We start from the raw sequence: 27,732 nt of genomic DNA, 5'->3' as shown, positions 1-27,732 counted from the left end.
ATTTTCATGTACTACACATACACACATACGAAATTATCCGGGAATAAATGCTTTTTGTTACAACTTTCCTTCTAAAGAGGAAAGTTTTAAAGGTCTGTGGTCATCACACAGAGGCATACTGCATCTGTGAGCAGAATGCTGAACTCTCTATTGTTCAGGAAAGTCTATTATTAATCGATGAGAACTGATGAAAAGCCACATACATAATTTTCCTTTACCCTTTGTGTAAAAGGAAGGGAGATATATGGGCGTACTTACCTGTGTGTGAATTCAGCAATTATTAATGTTCGTGCAAAAATGGACACTATTGATTCGAATCTCCAAGGGGGAAAGCCTGGGATAGGACTGTGCTTCTGGATTTTCACTTTAATGGTTACTTTCACAGTTTGCACATTTATACCTATGCCTTTTTTTCATTTGATTTTTGAATCTTGGTTATTCTCAAAAAAAAGTTCATCCAAATTTTGGAGTAATTTAGTAGACGAAAATAATATTTACTTTGTTACACATAGTTGTAATCCTGAGTTAGTTTGAATACCATTGAAACTATTGGCTTTTCTTTTTAGGCAGTTACCTGTTCATAGATTTTATCCACTTCATCTTTCTTGTTTCTTGGTGTGTGTGTGTGTGTGTGTGTGTGTGTGTGTGTGTGTGTGTGTGTGTGTGTAAAGAGAAAGACTTACTTGGAAATTAAGGCTATTTTACTTTTGTGTTAAATGTCACAGAATCTTTGTTCCAATTTGCCTTTTGACTTTGTTGACACTGCTCTTTCCCTTCTGACAGTTTTATCTTTGCGTACAATTTTGTCCCCTCCCCTTCTTTCTTTTTCTCCTCCTTTTCTGTTTTTCTGAAATAATTTTCTGGTGTGATCTATAAGAAGATTGACTAGATTTAAATCATCCAGTTTTCAGTAGTGTTATATGGTTTGGAAAATAACCAGCGGCTTGTGAGTTTTCTTTGAATAATAATAAAGACAGGAATACGTATTTTTAGCAAGAAAGGACTCTCCACAAGGCCGGGGGAGAGGGAATCCCATGGGGTAGGGTTGGGTGTTTGGGATCGTCTCTGATGTGGCTACTCTTTCCTCTCCCAGCGGAGCTCCCGCGGTCCTCGGCGGTGAGGCTGGCCTCTCTGCATGACCTGCCAGCCCAGCTCCTGGAGCTGTACCAGCAGGGCTTCTCGCTGGTGACCCTGCACCCCTTCGTGCAGCCGACCCAGGAGAGGGAGAAGACGCCCCTGGAGCACATCTTCAGGGTCATCCTGATCAAGAAAACAGACAGGTGAGGCCTCTATGGGTGAGACCAGTCAGCACCATGTGGTGGCTGGTGTGTGAGTGGAGGAGGCTGGGGAGGGGGTCAGAGGAGAGAGGACATGTGGTTTGAAATGTGCCTCCTGGCCCAGAGCCTCTGCTCTCTGACAGGTGAGGCAAAGTAAAGCGTCAGACAACCAGAAAGAGGTTTCGTAGTATCTGAGAAGCATCCACATGGGACTGCATACAGTTTAATTTTAGCAGCACTGAGGTGGGCCAGTGGGTAGAGCACTGTCTTGCATGAGGGAAGTTCCCGGATTAATCCACAGCACCACATGTGTCCGAGTGATGCTCTGGTCTCAGCGTGTGTCTGCCTCTCTCTCTCTCTCTCTCTCTCTCTCTCTGGCTTATCGCTAGAGCTCAGTGCCTATACAATGAATCCATTGCTCCTGGTGACCATTTTTCTGTTTCAACTTTTAAAAAAATTTTATGTACAAAAAGGAACCACTGACAAGACCATAGGATAAGAGGGGTACAACTCCACACATTCCCCACCACCAGAGCTCTATATCCCACCCCCTCCCCTGATAGCTTTCCTATTCTTTATCCCTCTGGGAGTATGGACCCAGGGTCATTGTGGGATGCAGAAGGTGGAAGGTCTGGCTTCTGTAGTTGCTTCCCCACTGAACATGGGCATTGGCAGGTCGATCCATACTCCCAGCCTGCCTCTCTTTACCTAGTGGGACAAAGCTCTAGGGAAGTGGGGCTCCAGGACACATTGATGGAGGTTGTCTGTCCAGGGAAATGTGGTTGGCATCATGGTAGCATCTGGAACCTGGTAGCTAAAAAAAGAGTTAATATATAAAGCCAAATAAATTATTGACTAATCATGAACCTAAAGGCTAGAATACTGCAGATGAAGAGTTGGAGGTCTCCATTTTGAAAATTGCTAGTAAGCCTATTTTAGTTATATTCCAAAGGGCCCATGACTATACTAGTTTTTTCCTGAGCCTGACATCTGATATGCAGATGGACTCAAGTTGTTGTCTGGGGAGATGATGTCATGGCTGGAAAAAGGACCAGAAAGCTGGATCAGGGAAGAGAGTAGCTCCCTAATATGGGAAAGGTGTATAAATATTGTTGACTGTAAATCCCATCGATTTGATGTGATCTCGGGCCCATATTCAGCTTAGGAGCCTGTGTGACCTCTGCATCCCTGTAGGTCTGAGCTCACATTCTGTGGTCATGAGTAGGAACATTCCAAGCTGCCCCAATATCAGGACCCATCTTCATCAGGTGGTAGATAGAGTATATTATCCAACCTCCCTTCGGAGGATGGAACATTCTCTACCATTGTTGATCCACATTGAGGGCAAGGTCCTATGGGGGCCCACAGAGGGGTCCATTATGTTGTTCCTGATGGAGATGACCAGTGACAGTGGAGAGAGGGATCTTTTAAGAGGTCTGGGCCCATCATGTCTGTGTGGGAAGTTTTTCAACTTTTTATAGAGACAGAGAAGTGGAGAGGGAAGGGAAAGATAGAGAGGGAGTGAGCAGAGAGAGAGAGCGCTATCTGCAGCACTGCTTCACTTCTGGTGAGTCTCCCCCCACCACCTGCAGGTGGGAACTGGAGCCCAAGAGTCTCATATATGTGCATTACCGTCAGGCACCCTCCCCAGCCCAGTCGGTTTTTAATTCTATAAACTTAGCTGTGTGAAATGGGGAAAGAGGGAGAGACAGAGAGAGAAGAGCAGGAAGGAAGAGGCGCCGTCCTCTGTGCTCCTTCCAGTGTTGTCCGTGGTGTTGGGGTCAAACCCAGGGTCCACACATACTAAGGTATGTTCTTTGCTTACTGAGCGTTCTTCTGGCTCCCCTTCTATCATTCTTTCTAAAGAAGTAAATGAAATAATTTTTAAGAGAATGAGCTTCATATGAGAGAGAGAGAGAGAGAGAGAAACCAGAGCAACACGCTGGTACAAGCAGGGCCAGGGATCGACTCACGAGCCTCTGGTGTGCAAGTCCTGCGATTTACTAGCTGAGTTGTTTCCCTGGTTACTAAGATCTTTTCTGAAAGAGTGTGATTTTACAGGCTTCACCTCCCTCGATTTATTGGATTTAACTCCAATAGAAAAATGCCTCCTTTGAAGACATGCGCTCCCAGAGTGATACAGGGAGTCAGAGTGTGATAGTATTCTTCTGAAAAAATATGACCAACCACACACCGTCATATTATTATTATTATTATTATCATCATCATCATTTTCTAGATAGAAAGGGATAGTCAGGAAGTCGGGCTGTAGCACAGCAGGTTAAGTGCAGGTGGCTCAAAGCGCAGGGACCGGCGTAAGGATCCCGGTTTGAGCCCCCGGCTCCCCACCTGCAGGGGAGTCGCATCACAGGCGGTGAAGCAGGTCTGCAGGTGTCTCTCTCTCTCTCCCCCTCTCTGTCTTCCCCTCCTCTCTCCATTTCTCTCTGTCCTATCCAACAACGACATCAATGGTGACTACAACAATAAAAAAAAACAGCAAGGGCAACAAAAGGGAATAAATAAATAATAAAAAAGAAAAAAGAAAGAAAGGGATAGTCAGAGGGAAAGGAAAGATCCCATAGCTCCACAGCTTCCCCACTGCCTTGGAGCTGGGCTAGCACCTTGCTCGTGTGCATAACAACACAGGCGCCACCCCAGGTGAGCTGCCTTGCCAAGCCTACACGATCATTTATAAAAGACTCTGTACAAAAAAGGGAAATTCTCTCTTCCAAGAGCTTTGTCCCAGAAAACTGCAGAATATTCAGAGCTCATCCTAGGTTCTGTCAAACTTGGTAGAAAAACAAAATGTTCCTACTTGAGTCGAGTGCTGTAACTGACTTGGTGTTGGCTTCAGGGCTGTTTCCCAGTGTGGCTTAAGCAGCCTGGGAATACTGGCTCATGGTTTTACTGAGTTTCATTTAGAATAGAGAGGTGGGCAGGCAGCGGGTTAAGTGCAAATGACCTAAAGCACAAGGACCGGAGGAAGGCGAAATGATCCTGGTTCGAGCCCCCAGCTCCCCACCTGCAGGAGAGTCGCTTTACAGGCGGTGAAGCGGGTCTGCAGGTGTCTGTCTTTCTCTCCCCTTCTCCGTCTTCCCCTCCTCTCTCTGTTTCTCTCTGTCCTATCCAACAATGACAACATAACAACAGAAACAATAAAAGCAAAGGCAACAAAAAGGAATAAATAAATAAATATTCAAAAAAGAAAAGAAAAGAGAGGTGGAAATTGGTTTCTCAAGTGGAGCAATATTAATTATGATTTCTTTTTTTAAAACCTTATTGGATATGATAAAACAGAGAGAAATTGAGAGGGAAGGAGACATAGAGAGGGAGAGAGAGAAAGACACAGAGACACCCGCAGCCATGCTTCATTGCTCGTGAAGCTTTCTGCCTGCAGGTGGGGCCTGGGGTCCTTGTGCATGGTACTGCCTGCACTTAACCAGGTGTGTCGCCACCTGGACCTTGCAATATTGATTTTAAATGATTTTTTTAAACAAACAAGCAATAAAGGTGGGATGGGGGGAAGTCTGGCAAAGGATGTCAGATTTGCCTGGAGTGGCAACTGGTTCCATGTTAGAAGGGAGGGGAAAGTACAGCTCTTCTGCTTCCCTTGCAAAGGTGATTTTACCAGGTGGCCTTGTGCGCTCAGGGGACAGCCGGGGGGCAGGAGATGTGCCACCAAGGCTCCTCTTTCCTGGAAGCCAAGCTCTCCTCTCCCCATGGCTGCTTGAGCTCTGGGGCTCTTAGTCTGCATCCTCTTGCGCTTAGGCGTGACGTGGATGCTGGTGCATGTCTTTGCGAAAGTTCAGAATGATAATAGTTCTTGCAGAACGAGATTTTCTGTGTCTCCCTCTTTGGTTTCTTTCCATGGACTGATGGCCATGACTCAGTTATCAGGATCTCCAGAGGAGGTGATTACGGAAGCCATTGTGATTCTAGGTCCTACTGACATCTGTGACTTTCACCTGAGGTCTTCGTGGACACTCCTTGATGAAAAAGAGTAAGGGAGGGTGCCTGGTTTGTAGGTGAAGGGGTGCTTCCGCAATTCCATCACTCCTCCGTTTTACCACTTAGGAGTCTTCAAATCTGAATTTCGGGAAGGAAGCAAAACCGACTTGCCATTAGCCTACCAGGTTAAATTGGGGATTCACTGGTCTTCACATTTCTGGTCCTTGGATCAGACCTTTAGATTTTGTTTGTTTGTTTGTTTGTTTTCCCTCCAGTGTTATCTCTGGAGCTCGGTGCCTGCACTATGAATCCACTGCTCCTGGAAACCATTTTTTCTATTTGGTTGCCATTGTTGTTATTGCCGTCGTTGTTGTTGGATAGGACAGAGAAAAATGGAGAGAGATGGGAAAGACCAAGAAGGGGAGAGAAAGACAGACACCTGCAGACCTGCTTCACCGCCTGTGAAGTGACTCCCCTGCAGGTGGGGAGCCGGGGGCTCAAACTGGCATCCTTACACCGGTCCTTGTGCTTTGTGCCACGTGGGCTTAACCCACTGCGCTACCGCCTGCCCCCTAGACTTGGTGTTTGTCTGTTTATTGTCTCTTTAATATGTGATTTCACTTCTCTGGGTGACTTTTCATTCAGAGAGAAAGAGAGGAGATGCCACACAGTACCACCCATACGATGCCAGGTTGTAAGCCTGACTAGGTACATACCTTTCCTTGTAAGCTTCTTCTCTGCTTCCAGGTCTCGGTGCTTTGAGGGGACAGATCTTTTGACTGAAAGGGTGTTCAGTGTGTACAGTGAAGTCCAGTGGACAAGGGAAGCCCTGGGTTCACTGCCCACTCTGGAGTGGCAATCAGATCACTCTCTCAGTAAAATCAACCCATCTCAAGGGGCCAGGTCCACTTTGGTCAGGCCACACTGTACTTCCCGCAGAGGTGATGTTAAAAGGAGCATCAGCACGAGGCCAGCACATCCTAAGAGCCTAAGTGAACTTGATGCTGTGTCGAGAAGACTCTGCTTTTCTGCAGGCTACGAAGTAGGACTCAAACTTGAGTCCTCTCAGAATCTGCCAGGGATGTTGTTTGAATGCAGTCTGACTCAGTAGCTCTGAGGTGAAGCCTGGGGTCTGGAGTGCATTTCTTTGTCTCACGTAGTGCAGGAGAATGACCCAGTGACCTCCTGCACACGTGACACTCCCAAGTGACCAGCCTGGGCCATCTGAACAAATTCTACGTACTTTGAGAGGGAGAGACACCAAAGCATAGCTCCACTCTGCAGAGTGCCCTGGGGGTCGAACCCAGGGTCACCTACGGGGTGAGACAGCTGCCCCTGGGCTCTGCATTTCCAACATGTTCCTGGGTGCTTTGGCTGCTGTTGCTGTGGGTCCATGGCCTGCACTTTGAATTATCAAGGGTGCAGAGGATCTGACAGTCTTGTGGGGCTACGGGCCTGACTCTGACCCATGTTATGGGGTCCTTGCCGCACTGGTGAAGGGGGGTGAACACCGAGGAAGCTGAGAAATAGTGTTCGTGTTCGAGGACTGTGTTCCGGGCCACACGTGGCTGCTGTGAGTGGTGTGGAGGAGGGCAGGAGGGGGAGCACATCAGCAGACAGAAATTCTGGGCCTGATTTAACCGGTGCTGTGAGGGCTTTAGAGTCAGTGATTTACAAGACCTCACCTCAGCAAGCTAACTGAGCAGACAAGGTGGGTGAAGAAGCTCCTTGGGCAGTAAGAAGCCTCCCCCGGGGTGTTCCACAGGGTAGAAGACCAGGTAGGTCTGGCAGAGACCAGAACAGTGCTCTGGCATATGCGGTGCTAAGGACTGAACCTGGGGCTTTGCACGTGCAAGTGCTGTGCTCTACATGCTAGACCTCCTCCCTGGCAATAGCAGTTCTTTCACTGAGGACAGATGTGAGCTAATTCGCTCACTTCCCAGAAGAAGTGGATGGAATTTCAGTCAGGGCGGAACTTACAGTCTGTGAAAAATAACGAAACATCCTGTGCAGGGCGTTTTCTAGAAAGTGAAGATGGGGGTCTTCTCCCTGGGTTTGAGTTCTGGCTAGATGAGTTTAGTGATCACTCCAGCTCCTCGGCAAGCAGATCTATATGGGCAGAGAAATTCTTTGGATGGCTTCGTGCTGTGATTTAAAACTACCACTCTCCTTATTGTTTGTCTTTAAAATCATATGTGTTTACAACCTGAGCTGGAATTGGCGTATTGCACCAAAGTAAAAGACTCTGGGGTGGGTGGGGGGGGAGAATACAGATCCAAAAAGGATGACAGAGGACCTAGTGGGGGTTGTATTGTTATGTGCAAAACTAGGAAATGTTATGCATGTACAAACTATTGTATTTACTGTTGAATGTAAAACATTAATTCCCCAGTAAAGAAATTTTTAAAAAGTTGTATGTGTTTATGTAACCAGAGGGAAAGAGAGAGAATCTGAGCATCATTCAGGTTTGGGCAATGCTAAGAATTCACCTCTGCTCTGCCGTGGTACCCTCTCCCATCTTCAGCAAGGAAGCCTCAAGGTCTTGGGGATCTACCAAGCGCGGTAATAAAAGTAGTGATTTTTCCAAACGACGATGAGATGGGTGGTTTACCAAGTATGGTAAGGAGAATGGCAGTCTGTCTGTCATTCTTCTGGTCAAGCTGACCAAGAGACCTTCTTTTATTCTCTGTCGGGCATGATAGTTTAGGGAAGCAAAGTGATTGTCCTAGATCATTTTTAATTGCTAGAGAAGACCAGAGTACTACTCCACTATTTTCTGTAATGGTGGGTTTAACCCCAGGGCCTCACACTCACATGTATAAGCCACCCTCTCTGCAGCTGACCCCCACCCCCACCCCCATTATAGTTGAAAACATTTTTTTTTTGCCTCCAGGGTTATTACCGGGGCTTGGTGCCTGCACCACGAATCCACTGCTCTCGGAGTCTATTTTCCCCCTTTTGTTGCCCTTGTTGTTTATCCTTGTTATTATTTTTGTTGTTGGATAGGATAGAGAGAGATGGAGAGAGGAGGGGAAGACAGAGGGGGAAAGAAAGACAGACACCTGCAGACCTACTTCACTACTTGTGAAGCGACCCCCCTGCAGGTGGGGAGCCGAGGCTCGAACCAGGATCCTTCTGCCCATCCTTGAGCTTTGCTCCATGTGCACTTAACCCGCTGCACTACCACCCGGCCCCCAGCTGAAAACATTTTAAGGTGTAGGCAGGCTCCTAGTACAGGCAATAGTTGTGCAATTTCACATCATGGAGTTAAGACTCCACACAGTTAAAACTGAATGAACCAACATAACTTTATCTATAGAGTCAGTAGGGATTTGAAATAGGAGAAATAAAACAAAGAGAGTTTTCTATGATTAATTTTTAATATGGACAGTTAAAATGACATTTTTCACAAAGTCTGCCAAAGCTCTGACAGCTATAGATGCTGTTAAATGAAATGACTTAGCTCTCAGCTTTCGGAGAGAAAGCAAGTGGCTGGTTAATGTCTGGAAGAGAGACCACACTGCTGGAACTGCAGATGAATGTTCTAGATTTCTGTCCATGCAGATCAAGCTTATTAGCAAGAATCGCCATGGGACAAATACGTGAAATCTGGATAAAATCGGCCTTAATGTGATTGAGAGATGAACATAGTTCTCAGCTATCAACTGGCCTTCGGGGTCTGCAGCAAGACCGGGAAAAAGGATCATATAATTGGGAGCTGGGCGGTGGTGCACCCAGTTAAGTGCACATAGCACTCAGGGCAAGGATCCCAGTTTGACGCCCTGCTCCTCACCGGCAGGGGGGTGGGGATGCTTCAGAAGCAGTGAAGCAGGTGTGTGGGTGCTTACCTTTCTCTCTATATATCTGCCCCATCCCTCTCAATTTCTCTCTGTCCTATCCAATAAAATGGAAACAAACAAAAAAGGAAAGGCCTCCAGGAGCAGTGAATCCAGAGTGCGGCAGTGAGCCTCAGCGTTAACCCTGGATAAAGAAAAAAAAAAGATCATGTAATCTTGCTTTCGTTTGCTTACTCGTTTATTCACTCTTATTCTTTACCTGGTGGGGAACGTAGAGGGTATAGGTAGCAGGAACAGTCTGCCTTCCTGGGATCTGCAGCTTATGAGGAAATAACTCAGGAACATTGTACCAAGAGATTTGGAAATCCAGAGTTTCCCTTCAGGGGCCAGGTGGTGGTGCAACTGGTTGAGCGCACGTGCTACAGCGCACAAGGACCTGGGTTCAAGCCCCCAGTTCCCACCAGCAGAGGGAAAGCTTTGCAAGTGGTGAAGCAGGGCTGCAGGTGTCTCTCTCGTCTCTCTCCCTCTCTATCACCCTCTTCCCTCTTGATTTCTGGCTGTCTCTTATCAATAAATAGAGATTAAAATAATTTTTAAAAAATGACAAAGAAGTTTCCCTTATGCTGGAAAGGTAATGCTCCTGGAGAAGGAATGTTTTGTTTGTTTCTTTTTATTTCTGGGGCTTCATGCCAGAACTAAAACCCCCCACACCAAGCTGCCATTTCCCCCTTCTTTTTCTTTTTATTTTATATCTTTCTATTAAATCTGATAAGACAGAAATTAAGAAGGGAGGGGAGGTAGTGAGGAAAAGAGAAAGATAGACACTTGCATACCTGCTTCACCACTTGTGAAGCGACCCCCCTGCAGGTGGGGACCCAGGGCTGGTATCCAGGTCTTCTCACATGGTCATATGCATAAGTGGGTGTAAGATCACCTGGCCCCTGAAAGAATGATGGTTTTATTTTTTTCAAATTTTTATTTATAAAAAGGAAACTGACTAAAACCATAGGATAAGAGGGGTACAACTCCACACAATTCCCAACACCAGAACTTCGTATCCCATCCCGTCCCCTCATAGCTTTCCTATTCTTTATCCCTCTGGGAGTATGGACCCAGGGTCATTGTGGGGTACAGAAGGTGGAAGGTCTGGCTTCTGTGATTGCTTCCCCGCTGAACATGGGTGTTGACAGGTTGATTCATACTCCCAGCCTGTCTCTCTCTTTCTCTAGTGGGGCAGAGCTCTGGGGGAGCGGGGTTCCAAGACTCATTGGTGAGGTCGTCTGCCATGGGAGGTCCAGTTGACATCATGTCAGCATCTGGAACCTGGTAGCTGAAAGAAGAGTTAACATATAAAGCCAAACAAATTGTTGACCAATCATGAACCTAAAGGCTGGAATAGTGCAGATGAAGAGTTGGGGGTGGGGGGTGTCTCCGTTTTGTAGATGGTAGGTCTATTTTAGTTATATTCCAACGGGCCCATGACTATACTAGTTTTTTTTTTTTTTTCCTGAGCCTGACATTTGATATGCAGGGGGATTCAAGTTCTTGTCTGGGGAGATAATGTCATGACTGGAAAAAAGGATCAGAAAGCTGGGTCAGGGAAGAGAGTAGCTCCCTAATATGGGGAAGGGGTATAAATATTGTTGACTGTAAACCCCATCGATCTGATGTGATCTGGGGCCCATATTCAGCTTAGGAGCCTATGTGACCTCTGCATCCCTGTAGATCTGAGCTCACATTCTGTGGTCATGAGTAAGAATGTTCCAAGCTGCCCCAATTTCAGGACCCATCTTCCTCAGGTGGAAGATAGAGTATATTATCCAACCTCCCTTCGGAGGATGGAACATTCTCTACCCTTGTTGATCCACACTGAGGGCAAAGTCCTATGGGGGCCCACACAGGGGTCTATTTTGCTGTTGCTGATAGAGATGACCGGTAACAATGGAGAGAGGGATTTATTCGAGGTTCTAGGCCCATCATGTCTGTTTGGGAATCTCAGGACTCCCTGAATAGGGCCCCAGCTGATGGAGTGGCCTGATAGTGACTAAACAGTCATTGTTAAAGTATGCCGGTCTCTTGCCCTTATTCAGCTTTTGCAGTCCTTGCTTTGCTAAGATTAGCTTTGGAGTGAGTGAGGGAAATGTAATAGGAAGTAGGTGAGGAGAGTATCTAAGTCTAAGGAGACACTATTTCATCAGGAACATTATGGTATCTTTTTAGGTCTTTCTACTTGCTTGCTTTCTTCTGAACAAACTAAAGAGTAGTATACACAAGGTTAAAGAGTTTCTTTCATTCTCATAATGAAATGTTTTTAGTGGCATTTGAAACTCCCATTGACAGCCTAGCAAGATTATTAATGTGTCATTCCAAAAGCTAAGTGCAGTTACATTTTTCTGAGTCTCCTACTATTTGGGCGAATTTCACATAAACTCATGAAAAATTACATGATCCTTTTCTTTTGAAGCTTCTCATAAATACAATTTCATTCTAAGTTGTCAGGCCAAACCACATATTTAAGTATAAATTGTCCTTGATCTTAAATGTGTTGAATTTAGTCAAAGTCAGTCAGTCAGTCACTTTGAAAACTGGCTGGGGAATGAATAGCTAAATAAGAGATACCTAGTCAATAAGTGGGAAAGAGAGTCCATACTTTCTCTCTTTGTAACTCTTTGGAATATTTAATGATTTTCAATAGACAATATAGTTATGTTCACACTGAATTCTAAGTACAGTTAAGTTGTCCTTCATTTTTTTTTCTGGGCAGTTTTCCTCAGAATAAATTGCCAGAGATCTCAAAACATGATGGCTAAGAGAAGCCAGTTATTAAAATGTCACTTCTGATGTTTCTTGAGTGTGGGATTAATTCTAGGTCGTTTTATGGTTGTAGACATAAGTATAAAACCATATTGTGTCACTCCACTTTCCAGCCATTGAATTGTCACCGTTCACACGTAGAGCTAATTCAGGGTGTCATGGATGTGTTTTTCATCAGTAATGGGTCGAAGACATTGGGGTCCAAGACCCCTGAAATAACGCCTTGTATGGTACAGGCAGCCAGGACACGGGTGAACTCTGTTGACATTCATCAGGTGACTTTTGACCGAGGAGTGGGGTGGGTGGGACGCACAGAGGAGCTAATGTAGGGGTGGGACCCTGGGTCCCTGGTGGAGGGGCGGAGAATGCACTTCATCCTCACTTCCCTGGAAAGTCTCCTTGTCCAGGAAGTGCAATGCCGTGGCATCTCTGCCTGACCAGTGAGCGTTTTCCTTCAAAGCCGATAAGATTGGGTGTTCCCGACACTCAACCCCGTGGGGAAGTCGGTGGGTCTGGCTTGTAGTGAGTGTTCATTAGAATCCCACCCACAGTGCTGAGATATTTGCACCTCTAGAAGTGTTTGCAGGAACTGAGATTGAGGGGACAGACAGGATCTCCACACCTCCTGCCTCCCTCGCAGCAATTCTGGGGCGTGGGGGTGGGAGGCACATCTGCCTGTTGAGTCAAATAACTGGCAGTATTTTCAGTGGTAAAGAATATTTCCTTTTCAGTTAGATTTTTTTCTTTTCCTCAGATAAGCAGATGTGATGTAACCTCACGGCACAAAGATAACTCTTGTGAGAGCTCCCAGCTTCCAAGAAACTTTTCTACAAGGGGAAGTGACTTGTATGTAGGCAGACATGTAGCTGCCAGGAGGAGTCTGTGGGTGCTGGTCTCCACTTCTCACCTGAAATGTGCATCTGGGGGTGCTTTGGGGAGGGAGGCACCCCGGCTCACAGCTGCTCTGGGTTGGAAATGGTGTGTGGATCTGAACAGGGGACTAGGTGGCGGGTGGGAAGGCTTGGGGAGCCTGGAGCCTGAATGCAATGGGGTGACTGAGGCCCGGGGACCAGAGGAGAACAAAGACAAAAGCTAGGAGAGTTCTGGGGTCACAGCAGATCTCTGATAACCAAGCTGGGGACCTTGACAGAGAGTCATTGCAATGCCTGGGCTTTATTTCAGAGGAACCAGCCATGCTTGCAGAGTACCAAGTCCTCAAATGTAATACCAAGTCCTCAAATGTAAATGAGATTGTGAGTTAGGAGCTGAGAAAACATGGCCATAGTTATGTCAGGAGAAGAGAGCAAGTAAAGCAGGCTATAGTAAAGAGAGGTTGATGTGAACCATGTCTCTGCTAGACTTAACTTTTTTTTTAATATTTATTCCCTTTTGTTGCCCTTGTTGTTTTATTATTGTAATTATTATTGTTATTGGTGTTCATTGTTGGATAGGACAGAGAAATGGAGAGAGGAGGGGAAGACAGAAGGGGAGAGAAAGACAGACACCTGCAGACCTGCTTCACTGCCTGTGAAGCGACTCCCCTGCAGGTGGGGAGCCAGGGGCTGGAACTGGGATCCTTATGCCGGTCCTTGTGCTTTGCACTACGTGCACTTAACCCTCTGTGCTACCGCCCAGCTCCCTAGACTTAACTTTTAGTTGGAAGGAAATAAAATGAAGGAAGAGGAACATTGGAATGTGAATGAGGGGCCAGGCAGTGGCACACCTGGTTAAGCGCACACATTACAGTGCACGAGGACCCAGGTTCCATCCTCTGGTCCCCACCTGCAGGGGGAAAGCTTCACGAGTGATGAAGCAGGTCTGCAAGTGCCTCTGTCTTTCTCTACATCTCTACCTCCCCCTCAACTTGCAATTTTTCCCTGTTCTATTTGATAAAATAAATGGATACAATTTATTTTTTAAAAAAAAAGAAAAAGAAAATAAATAAAATGTGAGCAAGGTTTTGACTGAGTGGTTGGGAGGATTAACAGGCAGGGCTGGGAAAGAAGGGGGCTGGGGTGGGGTTTTTTTCAGAAGCAGATTCTCAGGAGAGAATCTCAGGAGAGAATTTGCAAGAAAGTGGTCACTAAGGCGATGTCCCCAGGAGGACTCAGAAGGTGTGAAGACAAGGGACAGGCAAGGGGGAAGAGCCAGCCAGAGTACATCCTCAGGATCTGATTCCACAAGGAGCAGCAAGCCCACCTTGAAGCTGGGAGGGCGACTTTCATGCTTCTCCCCCCCAGAGCCCTCGGCAGTGAGCTGCCTCAGACACGTCCAGGTCTGGGATGCGTACAGCACAGCTGCCAGAGAAGACAGCAGGGCTGGGAGATAGCTCAGTGGGCAGAGTTCATGCCTTGCCATGGGTAGGGCCTCGTGTTTGAGCCTCAGCACCTAGTGGGAGAGAGGCAGGGCTAATCACCCTGTGGGTGCCAGAGCACTGCTATGCTTCTCTCCAAACACTGGGCTGGAAGGCACTCCAAGTACTGTGCACACGCTAGGCCCTCTCTGTTTTCATTTCCTGTCGGCCCTGTAGACACATGGGTGAGCAGAAGATTGCAGTGCACACAGACGCTGGGGCGCTCCGCGGGATTGGAGAGGAAGGTAATGAGGAGTTCTGGGCAGTACTGGAGACGAGTGAGTGCACAGCAGGTGTGGGGCAGCCTCCAAGTCGAACAGAAGCCCAGGCTCCTCCACACCAGCTTTCACATGAAGGAAATTACTTTATTGCCTTTTGAAGGTACAGCGGAGGACGGAACAATACTCAAATCAGCCGTCTACCTTGTAAAGAGTGTCCGCGGGAGTTGGGCGGTAGCGCAGTGGGTTAAGCGCAGGTGGCGCTAAGCACAAGGACCGGCTTAAGGATCCCGGTTCGAGCCCCAGCTCCCCACCTGCAGGGGAGTCGCTTCCCAGGCGGTGAAGCAGGTCTGCAGGTGTCTGTCTTTCTCTCCCCCTCTCTGTCTTCCCCTCCCGTCTCCATTTCTCTCTGTCCTATCCAACAACGACAACACCAATAACAACAATAATAACTACCACAATAAAAAAAAACAAGGGCAACAAAAAGGGGGAAATAAATACATTTTTAAAAAAATTTAAAAATTATTTTAAAAAAAAGAGTGTCCATCTTTTGTACAGGTGGGAGTTGAGCTGGGGAGGGTGGGAACACCAGGAGCTCAGGGCAGGGCCAGACACTCCCCCTCAGAGTCTTTCAGCCTCTAGGATCGTATCTCCTCCTAGAGCAAAGCCTGCAGTTGTCTCGGGTCCTCTCCATTGTGACTCAAGGTTGAGGCCAAGCCCAGTCCTTGCAGCGGTCTCACCTCTGCAGCTGTCTGATCCCGTCATGCTGGGGTAGTTGCTGGCAGCAGAATATTTACTCTGAGGGTGTCCAGTGGGTAAAGGTGTTCAGAGCTCAGAGAGAAATTGGAGCTGGGAGAGGCCAGGGGAGGCTGTGGGAAACCTTGGCGAGCTGAGAAGGCCCTGGCCTGTTTCCATGCTGCCCTCTGGGCCCAGGCTCCTCACTGTCCATACCAGATGTCTCCTCTCCTGTGACTCTAAGCAGAGATGCAGTGGCTTTTCAAGAGTGGTGCTAAGTGCTTTACTTCTTGCCAGACTGACCATATGGTCGGAGCTTGAGAAGTGTCTGCTCTCAGATGCGTCAGCAAGATGTCCCTGTGAGCACTTGGATATAGCACCGATTTCTGAATGAGTCAGCTCCGGCCACCCTGTGTCAAGTAATTCAGAGGGAGCCGTTTTTGGTATTTTATCTTTTCTGTTTATTGTCTTATTTCCAGGTAAGCAAATCTCAAGAGAGTGCTTGGCCTGTCCCTCCTTCTTTCCCTGTTGGTGCTGAGAAAAATCTGGACTTTCCAAAGATCTGGCCTTAATTGTAGGACAGGGCTTGCAAACTCAGCTATGTTTGTGAGCCAGGCTCCTGGAGCTGGATGTTGGCAACTCTTTCTGTAGCCTCCTTTATTATCTTATTGGGGGAGGGGTGACAGTTTAAGGTACAGTTCTTGACGCAGGTGCCATTTCTCATCTCCCTGTGATAAGTTATCTGCAAAACACTCTCTCCCCTCAACTTAGGTCTCTGTCCGCCGTCCATGCACCAAGCCCCAAAACCCCCTCCCTGCGCGCCTCCCCATGCTTTCCCAGAATCCTTTGCCTTGGTGCAATATTACCATGGTTTATTATTACCTAGTCAAAGGTTTCCTCTGTCTTGTCCCTTTCTGTCCTTGTTAAGTCCCACCTATGCGTAAGATCATCCCGCACGCATCCTTTTCTGTGTGCCCAGGCCCTCTCGTAACCCCGCTTCATTGTTCCCAAGTGACACCAGAACTTGTGCTTTTTTTTTTTCTTCTTAAGAAAAGCTAACTATGTAGATTTTGAAAGCTTCTCTTTTTATTTTCAGTGGCCACCTTGTTGTTCCAAAATCACGTGGTGTCTCCCCGACCCATCCACTGGCTGCCATCTTGCGACCTACAGTTGTCTGTGTGTTTTCCTGCAGTGGAGCTCATTACCCCGCTCTGAGCTACTGGCTCTGCCTCACACACACACAGCCATCGGACTTCTCAGACTCTCTCTTTTTAACAAACTTCTTTATTTTATTTTATTCTATTTTCTTTTTTTGTTGGATAGAGACAGAGAAATTGGGAGGTGAGAGGGAGAGAGACAGAGAGACACCTGCAGCTGTACTTCACCACTCGTGAAGCTTTCCCCCTGCAGGTGGGGACCGGAGGCTTGAACCTGGGTCCTTGCACACTGTCGTTTGTGGACTTAGGCAGGTGCGCCACTGCCTGGCCCCCACGATTTTTATTAATTTCTTTTTCTTTTTCTGTTTTTATTTATTTATTATCGGATAGGGACAGAGAGAAATTGAGAGAGGAGGAGAAGATAGGGAGAGAGACAAAGACACCTGCAGCCCTTCTTCACCACTCGTGAAGCTTTCCTCCTGCAGGTGGGGGGCTTGAACCTGGGTCCTCGAGCACTGTAATCTCATATGCCTGCCCTCTCTCCTCCTCCCTGCTAAATCTTCTTTTATCGTTGGATTCCCATTACTTAGACTGCCCAGTGCTGAGCTGTTCGACACCTTAATAGAATACGTGTGAGTGGAATAAAATAAAACCGTGCACTGAAACTTTTGTCACCATCATTCACAAAAGGACCACAAGCCCATTGCCACATTGATGTTTTGTGGGATTGGCTGTTTACCAGTATCAGAAACATGCCCTGTCACTACAGCCTCATATCATGGACTTGTATAATGGGGCACACACACACACGCATGCACACACACGCACATGCACACACACACACACATACATGCATGCACACGCACATGCATGCACACTTGCATGCACACACGCACATGCATACACGCACATGTGCACATGCACACACATGCGCACACACACACACATGCACACACACACACACATGCACGCCCATGCATGCACACACACGCACACCTACCTGCTGTTGCCCAAATAACAGTGATTAGCTGCCAAGGTGTATCTGTGCTACTTTTTATTTTTTCATTTCTTCCTTTTATGAAGCACCCAAAGTGTGACTTTCAAAGGAAGGAGAGTCTTTCTGGACCGTAAATGGAGCACAAATGCATTGCGTTGCATCGCCATAGCGTGAACGTTTCCGTTGGCATTTGAAAAGGGCAAAATTGGAAAAGTACAAAATTATATTGGAGCTAAAAAGAATTTTCTTTTAAAAAATAGAGTCCAAAGTGTCCTCTTTAAGTGGCCTTGTGTCCCTTCATGTCTAATTTTTACCAATTACTTTGACTCTTGGGAGGATTATAAGGCTTCTAGAAAGAGGTTTCATAATTAAAGGAAATACACAAGAGGTGGTGGTGCCTAGTAGGGTGTGCCCTAGAAACGCTCACCCCAGGCTGGGGCACAGCCCTGGAGTGTGTGCTGATTGCTGGAATCACACGTGAGGACAGAAAGTAACTCTGGGTGTAGCAGTGATTGGCATATGGTGCCATGCTGGGGGAATTGCTGCCTGCCGCTGGGTTCCTTTTCCTCCAAGAGCAGAGACTGCGGAAGGTGGGCTTGGAGTTCTTTTTCTTGATTCAGAGCAGGGAATAAGGTGTTTGTTTAGCATGGGGGTCATTATTTTGGATTCAGATATAGGAAGGTCCCCGCTCTCCACTCTCTGCTGCCCTCGTCTCATCCTTGTGTCAGTTCTCTCAGGCTTCTTGAGGTGTGGGAATGGCTTGATTAGCTCTCCTGGGCTGCCACCTTGCCCCCTGAGGAGCTGTCCAGCATCACAGTGAACTACCTTAATGTATTCCTCTAATTTCCCCATCTCTCTCTGGAGTGACACCCTTTCCTGGTGTGTTGAAGTTTCAGGATTCACTGTTAATTATTGTGTTTGCACTTACCGATCTAATATGCTGGTGTAAAGCTACATTCTCCTGGGTAAAGAGGCTCTCTCTCTCTCTCTCTCTTTCTCCCCTCTCTCTCCCCTCTCTCTCCTTTCTTTCCTTCCTCCTTTCCTCCCTCCCTCCCTCCTTTTTTTTTTATTGGTTATAATCCACACCCCTAAGTGGCTACCTCATTACTCCAGTCTTCTCTCTCCGGAGCATGGCCCTTTCTCCCAGCGGAGAGAGTGGGCACCAGGCATTGTTCCTGTGAGAACTTGTTCTTCCCTCCTTTAGAGTGGCTTTGATTGCCGGTGTCTAACACCACGTTTTGGTTTTTTTTTTTCCTTTCCTCAGAGAGAGAGAATTGACATGCTCGTGTTTCCCAGTCCTCGTAGCTGTAGTTTGGCATGATGGAGAACAGCCAGTCGTGCGCCCAGACACAGAGGCAGGGCACTTAATTTCTTTGAATTTTCCTGCTGGTGTTTAAGTGTGTGCAGTACTACAGTCCCATGAAGTATCTGTATTTGTCCTAAGATATTATGAGTGAAGATCCCCTCCTCCCATATGTCTTTCAGTAGATAGAAGACTACAAGACACACCTGCTATTTTGAGGGCCATGGGTACACCATGTTGACAATTTTAGCTGCTAATAATTCTGTCTTTATATGTGTCACTCACATTAAAGTCTGGGACCTAAACTAATAATTCTGTAAAACAATATCATGGGGCCAGGCTGTGGCACACTTGGTTAAGTGCACACATTACAGTGTGCAAGGACCCAGGTTCAAGCCCCTGGTCCCCAACCGCTGGTGGGAAGTTTCATGAGTGGTGAAACAGGGCTGCAGGAGTCTTTCTGTCTTCTTTCCCCTCTCTTATCATCTCTTCCTATCTCAACTTCTGTCTCTATCCAATAATAAATATATAAATAATATTTTTTAAAAACAATGCTAAGTCACTAAAAATAATCAATTTATTTAATTTAATATTTTGGAACTCAACTCGGACCAAACTATGACTAATCCAATCATACCAAAGAGGTTAAAGTCATATCAGTCCAATTAAAACTAAACTAATCCAGTTCAAACCACTCTAAATTGGGCCAAACTGTTCCAAACAATTCCAGCTGGGTCAGTCCACCTTGAACCCATCTAATCTGGTCCAAATCAGCCGAAACCAAATTATCCCTGCCTAGACCACATCATCTTGAACCAGCTCCTTTTCTATAATTGTGAGTTGTAAGACAGGACCATTTTACAAGCAAGGAAATGCTGTCATGTGCCTTATGAAGGCGTAGCATTTCATTTGCTTCTTATTCACCAGCCATGAGTTGAAACTGAAAATGGCTGCAAAGACTTTAAAAATCCAATCACTAATTGACACAGCACCTGTCTCTGAGAGCACTTTTGCTTCATTCCTGTATGTGTTAAGTATTATAATTTATTCTCATTATGTCCTCATGATGGTGGTTTTTGTGGTTGATGTTTGTTGAAAACATTATTATACTTTCAGCAGAGATTTTAGACTTTTCTCTGGTAGCTGAAAGACACCCTTATCTTCCATGTCCCATTTTATCCTAGGAAGGAGGTTATGAATGACTTCTTGGCACTGCAGTGTAGGGTGGCTGAGTGGGGATGTGTGTGGTACTTAGGGACTTGGGTTCCATCTGAGACTCGTGGCTCAGAAATACATCATCTCTCAGCTGGCAGGTCTGGAGCTAATTGTAGGGTCTCTTGAGAAATTTGAGAGTCCCCAGAGATAAATTATGGAATCAACAGCCTAATTAAAACTGGTTTCAAACTGGTTTCAGAACATAAGGCTACCATTGCAAACCATTTGGAGACCCCCATCCCTAACCCCCACCATTCCATTCCGATGATGAGGTCTTATCCGTGCCCGCACTGAGTAGTTGTGTGCATTGATAGTTCTAAAGACCATCAGTGGATTGCAATTCCCTTTCCTCCTTAAAAACAAACTCATAGTGTAGCTATTGAGTGTTACGCATCTTATCTTCTAAGATAGTAGCCTTGTTAGAAGATGAGATGAGTACAATCCTTGCTGCAGTGTAGTTTATGATAATGGCTGACTTGTTAAAATTGTTATTTCCAAACTTCTATATAGTATAAAGCCACCCAACTAACTCTGTTAAGTAGCCCAGATCATTCGTGTTTCTGAAAACGTCTTCATTTGACATAGCATTTATGGTAGTAGCCGCAGTAACTCACATGTGACAGGGACTGCTGTGGCTGGTCTGAGTCCTTGCTCGTTGCCTCATAATGTGAGTTGTCTTTACTCCTGAAAGGCAAGATGCAGGACATGTACCACAGAGCAGTAATCAATTTACCCAAAGTCATGTTTTTGGTGAGTGGACTAGCCCAGGCTCATATAGGGATCTGTCTACTTCTAACAGGATTCCTCTTAATTTTTTGACTGCTAGAGTTAAAGTGGAAATCCTCAACTTACCTAGTTGACTGCTAGAGTTAAAGTGGAAATCCTCAACTTACCTAGTTCCTCAGCTATTGATATTTTGAAATATCTACGTCTATATGTCCTGAGCATTTTAAGATTGTTAGCAGTTGTCTGGAACCTACCTCCTAAGTCCCAGCAGACACCCCCCTCTCCAGCTCCTGCAGGTATGTGTGGAAATAGAAAACCTTTTCAGAGCCAAGAGATGACTCACCTGGTAGAGGGCATGAAAAGAGACTCTCATGCCTGAGGTTCCAAAGTCCCAGGTTCAGTCCCCCACACCACTATAAGCCAGAGCCGAGCAGTGCTCTGGTAACAACAACAACAACAACAAAACATGTATGGGTATGATATTATACTCCTGAAATATTATAATTGTAAAACTTGGTTAAATCACTATTTTAGTAAAGGAGAAAAAAGAGAGAGAGGCCTCAGTTCTTTCACTTCACATGTCTAGCCCACATTGGTAACCACAGGTGTGCTTAGGATATTTCAAAGTTCTAAAATAAAATTTACTTTTGGGGGTGGGGGGCAGGCAGCGGGTTAAGTAGCGCAGCGGGTTAAGTTCACATGGCGCAAAGCACAGGGACCGGCGTAAGGATCCCGGTTTGAGCCCCCCGGCTCCCCACCTGCAGGGGAGTCGTTTCACAGGCGGTGAAGCAGGTCTGCAGGTGTCTCTCTTTCTCTCCCCCTCTCTGTCTTCCCCTCCTCTCCATTTCTCTCTGTCCTACCTAACAACAATGACATCAATAACAACAACAATAAACAACAAGGGCAACAAAAGGGAAGAAATAGCCTCCAGGAGCAGTGGATTCACAGTGCAGGCACAGAGAGCCCCAGCAATAACCCAGGAGGCAAAGAAGAATTAAAAAATAAAAATAAAATTTACTGTTTTTTTTTTTTTTTTTTTTTAAGCCTGGGGCCCTAGTCAGGGAATCCTATGATTCTTATACAGACACGATGGGCTTGGACTTCTTCTTTCTTAAAATATTTATTTATTCCCTTTTGTTGCCCTCGTTTTTTGTGTGATATTTATTATTGTTATTGATATCATTATTGTTGGGTAGGACAGAGAGAAATGGAGAGAGGAGAGGAAGATGGGGGAGAGAAAGACAGACACATGCAGACCTGCTTCACCGCAGGTCTGTGAAGCGACTCCCCCACAGGTGGGGAGTCAGGGGCTTGAACCAAGATCCTGATGCCAGTCCTTTCGCTTTGCGCCACCTGCACTTAACCCACTGCACTACCACCCGACTTCCTACTGTTTATTTTAATGAGGAGAACACTGACCTTATGGCAGACTTAAAAAAATTATTGGTTATAATAATAATTCTCTAATGCCTTCTTCAACTCTAAGGCAGCAAGGAACCTTCCTCATTCTCTGTAAAATCTGTATTTCTCCCAGTCCTGAAACCTCCGGGGCTTTGCTTATTTTCCTTCATGTTCTTGACCCAGACCATCTGATGCCGCATCTGCTGGTCCCAGCTAAATCAAGGCAACCAGTGCCACCTGGACAAGCTTCACTTCGGACTGTGTCCAGAGACGCCAGGTGTGCAACGTCAACCCTCCAGCTCCCAATACTCTGCCCCCAAGTTGCAGATGCTACCATGACAACAAGTTGACTTCCTTGGGCAGATGGACCTCACTGATGTGTCCTGGAACCCCACTTCCTCAGAGTCCTATCTCATCAGGGAAAGGTTGAAACAGGTGGGGAGTATGGATCGACCTGCCAATGTCCATGTTCCATGGGGAAGCAATTACAGAAGCCAGACCTTCCACCTTCTGCGCCCCATAATGATCCTGGGTCCATTCTCCCAGATAGGGAATCTTACAAGGGAAGGGGATGGGATAAGGGACTCTGGTGGTGGGAATTGTGTGGAATTGTACCCCTCTTATCCTACAATCATTTCAATAATTATTAAATCACTAATAAAATATTTATTTCATTTTAATGAGAAAGATACTGAGGAAGACAGAGAGAAAGACCAGAGCACTGTCTAGCTCTGACTTATGTTGGAACTGGGGATTGAACCTGGAACCTTACAGCCTCAGGCATGAAAGTCTTTTGCATAACCATTATGCTTCTCCCCAGCCCCTAAATCTTACTTTTGACAGTCATATTAAACTCTCTGCCCTTGAAAACACACAGTGAAAATTCTTTTCATATTAGTATGTAAATGTAATTACAATTTCAACAGGGTTTACAGGGAACTGGAGAAAATTACTTGAGATTTTTACATAGAAAAAAACATCCATGTGCAAAAATTGCCAACATCCTAATAAAAGAAGAATGGTGTTCTATTAGATCTTAATATACACTATAAATTTATTGCAATCCAAACAGCATAGTATTAATATAAAATACGATAAAAAGATCAAAGGAGCAGAAAAGAATAGCTTAAGGTTTATACGGAAATTCTATAATCAAGATGGCATTTCATTCTTAGGCTAATCTAACAGTGCAGAGCTACCATGGTTGTTATCTGGAAGAAGGTTAAGACATCCTGACTGGAACCTGATGTCCTTTTTCTTCTTCTTCTTTATTTTCCTCCTCTGCTCTGCTCTGCTCTACTTTCCTCTCCAGTCCTCCTCCCTCCCTTCCCCTCCTTGCCTCTCTTCTTTTTCTTTTTTATCATCACCAGGGTATCATTACTCCAGCTCAGCATTTTCAGAGAGAGAGAGAGGAAGGGGATAGAGAGAGGAACAGAGGGAGAGAGGGAGAGAGAGAGAGTAAGGAAAGAAAGAGAGGGAGGGAGAGAGAGGGAGAGAAGGAGAGAGAGGGAGGGAGGGAGAGAGAGAGGGAGAGAGAGGGAGGGAGGGAGAGAGAGAGGGAGAGGGTGGAGAGAGAGGGAGGGAGAGAGAGAGAGAGATGGGGGAGAATACTATAGTACTATAGCACTTTAGTTTTCTCCAATGTGATGGAAGTCCATCTCAAACTCAGTAGTGTTCATGTGAGGCAAATGTCTTACTAGTCCCTGTGGGGTTAAGGGATAGACATTTCTCCTGCCAGGGAACATTGAGTGCTGTCTGAATGCTCTTTTATTAAAGACAGTGCTGGGGGAGAGCCTAAAGCACATGCAGCACTGCTCAGCAGCCCCTCAACTCAAACAGATACATTTTATTTGGTGAGAATAGAAAGAGGGTGAGTGTGTGTGTGTGTGTGTGTGTGTGTGTGTGTGTGAGAGAGAGAGAGAGAGAGAGAGAGAGAGAGAGAGAGGGAGAATACCAGGGGTTGGGCAATGGTGCACCTGGTTGAGCACACATGTTACAATGTGCAAGGACCTGGGTTCAAGCCTTGATCCCCACCTGCAGGGGGGAAGCTTCACAAGTGGTGAAGCAGGGCTGCAGGTGTCTCTCTATCTCCCCCCTCCTCTCAATATCTGGATATGACTATCCAATAAATAAATATAATTAAAAAATTAGGGAGTCAGGTGGTAGTGCCTAGGGCTAAGTGCATGTGGTGCGAAGTGCAAGGATCAGCATAAGGGTCTAGGTTCAAGCCCCCGGCTCCCCACCTGTAGGGGAGTCACTTCACAGGCAGTGAAGCAGGTCTGCAGATGTCTGTCTTTCTCTCCCCCTCTCTGTCTTCCCCTCCTCTCTCCATTTCTCTCTGTCCTGTCTAACAACGATGACATCAACAACAAGTACAACAACAATAAAAAACAAGGGCAACAAAAGGGAAAATAAATGAATATTAAAAAAATTAAAGCAAACAAAGACAACACCAATGCAGTATCCTACTACCCATGGAGTGCTCCCTGCATGTCATCTATGTTGATGCTGGAGCTTGAACCCATAACCATCATGCTGTCTACCCCTGCCCCCATACATGGTCTTAACTCATTGCATCCTCCACCAGTGTTCTGTGCCCCGCCCCACCCCCCCAGTAGCCACCACAATTCTGACAGAATTACAAGAGAAAGTAGGTGTGCAGAGGCCACCTGTCTGTCAGGGACCTCAGGGAATCTGGGTTCAGGGGTTTCCACTTGAGAACTCAGTGAAGTGGATTTTGGTAGTTTTCAACCAAATTAGCCCTCATGAAATAGAGACATGACTTAAAATATTCCGATATGTAAAGTGATTGCAGATTAAGGGGAATTCTAGAAATATAAATGTAAACTCTCTCTCAGGAGCTGAATGGCAGTGCGCCTAGTTAAGCACACATAGCTAAGCACACATGGTTCATTCCATGAGCTGGGACCCAGGTTTGAGCCCCTGCTCTCCATATGCAGGGGGGAAGCTTCATGAGTAGTGAAGCAGGTCTGCAGGTGTCTGTCTTTGTCTCCCTCACTGTCTCCCCCACCCCTCTCAAGTTCTCTCTGTCCTAGCAAATAAAATATAAAGGGAAAGAAAAAAAAAATGTGGCCGCTGGCAACAGTGGATTCATCATGCTAGCACCAAACCCCAGTGATAGCTTGCTCTGGTAGCAGTTAAAAAAATATCACTGGGGGGGGGGGGGTAGGGGTGGGGGTGGCAGTACTGCAGCGGGTTAAGGCACAGAGTGTGAAGCACAATGACCAGCGTAAGGATCGAGCCCCCAGCTCCCCACCTGCAGGGGGGATCACTTCACAGGCAGTGAAGCAGGTCTGCAGGTGTCTGTCTTTCTCTCCTCCTTTCTGTCTTCCCCTCCTCTCTCTATTTCTCTGTCCTAACCAACTGTGACAACAACAATAGTAACTGCAACAATAAAAAGAAGTGGGAGTCAGGCGGTAGCGCAGCGGGTTAAGCGCAGGTAGTGCCAAACTCAGGGACTGGCAAAAGGATCCAGGTTTGAGCCCCCAGCTCCCCACCTGCAGGGGAGTCGCTTCACAGGCAGTGAAGCAGGTCTGCAGGTGTCTGTCTTTCTCTCCTCCTCTCTGACTTCCCCTCCTCTCTCCATTTCTCTCTGTCCTAGCCAACAACAACAAGGGCAACAACAAAAAAGGGGGGATGGCCTCCAGGAGCAGTGGATTCATAGTGCAGGCACTGAGCCCCAGCAATAACCCTGGAGGCAAAACAATAATAATCACAATATCTTTCTTTCCCTCTCATTCTCTCTCTCCATTTCCCTCCTTCCCTCTCTCTCTCATACACACACGGGGGGTGGGGGATGGCCACACTAGCCCATCTCTCACCATTTATAAGAGCTTTGATAAGGCCAGGGAGAGCTCACACAGTTGAGTACACGACTCGTTATGTATGAAAGCCTGTGTTTGAGGTTTGGCACCACATGGGAACAGGAGGGGAGTCCACTGAGAAAGCTGCGTGGATGGTAGGGTGGAGCTGTGGTGTCTCCCCTCACTTTTTTTTTCATTTTCTTTCAGATAAAAATGAATAGAAAGTTGGGCCAGGGAGGCTCCCAGCAGTGCAATGCAGGCACTAGGCCCTGGCTCATTCCCCAGCACTGCATTAAAAAAGGAGCCTTGTTAACATACTTCTTCTAGCATTTGCCCTTCTTCCATAGCCAGTCAACAGCGTCAGGTTGAGCCTGATGTAAAGTTTCGAGACCTCCTTTGAATCTGGAGAGGTGGCAGTCGTTGACTATGTGGATCATAGTCTGTCTGTAGCCGCAGGGGCAGTTCGGGTCCTCCTCAATCGCTATTGAACAGGCCATGGCCGGTGCGCCGCTATGTTAACATACTGAAAAAAATCAAATCTTGGGAGTCGGGTGGTAGTGCAGTGGGTTCCACGCACGTGATGCAAAGGGCAAGGACCGGTGTAAGGATCCCGGTTCGAGCCCCCCCGGCTCCCCACCTGCAGGGGAGTCGCTTCACAGGCGGTGAAGCAGGTCTGCAGGTGTCTATCTTTCTCTCCCCCTCTCTGTCTTCCCCATCTCTCTCCATTTCTCTCTGTCCTATCCAACAATGATGACATCAGTAACAACAACAATAATAATTATGACAATGAAAAAAAAGTGAACAAAAGGGAAAATAAGTATTAAAAAAATTCAAATCTTATTTATTCTTACCTGACAGAAGAAGGCCAAAGAATTTGGGGCCAGTCAAAGAAGAGATTTTGAGTGGTCAGAGAAGAGGTTCAGTAGAGGTTCACGATAGGGTGTATCCCTTCCACCTGTGAGGTTCAGGGTTCGATCCCCAACACTGCATGTGAAGGAGTGCTTCTGCAGTCTCCCCTCCCCAGAGAGTACATAAATAACATCTTTTTAAAAGGTGAATTTAAAGGAGAAGTCATTTTGGAATATGGATTTACTTTTACCGTTGGCGTTTGTAAATCTCACTTCAACTCTTATGCCTTGACATCGTAGTTTTTAATAAACTGAAGTCATTGTGGTTGTAACCTTTTACATTGCTTGTCCCCCATCCTTTCAAAATATTTGTTTGCTGTGTAACGTTTTGTGACATGGGAGCCTCTGGAGCATGAGTACTTGGGAACATTTTTTACTGATGGAGTGTGTAGTCAAGAAATTCCGGAGACCGCTGGCCCACGAAGGAACTTGAGGTGGAGTCCTGCTGGTCACGGAGTGCTTCACTCACCAACATGACTGGCACCACCTGGGAGCCTCTCTCTCCGAGCTGCAACTCTTCAGGCCTCACTCCGCCTTGCCGAGTCAGAATCTGTAAAAAAGCAAAATTCCAGGTGGTCTTGTGCGCACGTTACCCTTGGGAAACCCAGCTGAACTGTACTTTCCTGTTACCTAGTAGGAAACAAGAACTAGCCACATGCAGAGAGGGGACTCTATATTCACTTTAGTGACGGAAAATCAAGCATTCAAATCCTCAGCTGCCCTGGCTACCATTTTTGGTGCTTTGAAATGCGTCTGTTTTAGGTGCTTTGAAACGTATCTAGTGGGCAGTGTAGCTATAGAACTTAAGTTAAAATTAGCCCTCTTCGTAGGAGTGTGTAGATGGGAAAATCTTGGCAAGAGAGAAACAACAAGCAAACTTCTGTGTGGAACACGGGCATTGTATGCAGCTGGAGGGGCAGGAGCGGGGGCTCAGTGTAGAGTGAATGCCCGGCATGCTTGAGGCAGGCTTGCAGTTCAATCCTGGCACCAAAACCTAAAACAAAGGGTGGGGATAGAGCAAAGAGACCATCATTCCTGAGACTCTGAAGTCCCAGGTTC

General features: G+C 46.4%; 1 protein-coding gene and 1 long non-coding RNA gene across 4 annotated transcripts in view; one reads left to right on the top strand and one right to left on the bottom strand.

Annotated features, from left to right (window-relative positions):
• RFTN1 (raftlin, lipid raft linker 1) overlaps window positions 1–27,732 on the top strand; it is a 273,063-nt gene that overhangs the window by 102,772 nt on the left and 142,559 nt on the right. For both annotated transcript variants that reach the window (XM_016191112.2, XM_060180858.1), the window contains exon 3: window positions 1,094–1,280. In XM_016191112.2, the coding sequence (XP_016046598.1) occupies window positions 1,094–1,280 (187 nt within the window). The remainder of the gene's footprint in view (window positions 1–1,093; window positions 1,281–27,732) is intronic.
• Window positions 10,123–27,732, bottom strand: part of LOC132535317 (uncharacterized) — a 20,141-nt gene continuing 2,531 nt past the window's right edge. Inside the window, exons 2-4 of one of the 2 annotated variants that reach the window (XR_009547113.1) lie at window positions 27,143–27,223; window positions 20,429–20,498; window positions 10,123–10,352 (exon numbers count right to left, since the gene is read on the bottom strand). This is a non-coding gene — a long non-coding RNA (uncharacterized LOC132535317). The remainder of the gene's footprint in view (window positions 10,353–20,428; window positions 20,499–27,142; window positions 27,224–27,732) is intronic. The other variant, XR_009547114.1, reaches the window with a different exon arrangement.

This window comes from Erinaceus europaeus, chromosome 21 (assembly GCF_950295315.1).
Source record: "Erinaceus europaeus chromosome 21, mEriEur2.1, whole genome shotgun sequence".
NCBI classification, from domain to species: domain Eukaryota; kingdom Metazoa; phylum Chordata; class Mammalia; order Eulipotyphla; family Erinaceidae; genus Erinaceus; species Erinaceus europaeus.
The sequence above is the reverse complement of the archived record's forward strand: the minus strand, read 5'-3'. Positions and strand labels throughout refer to the sequence as shown.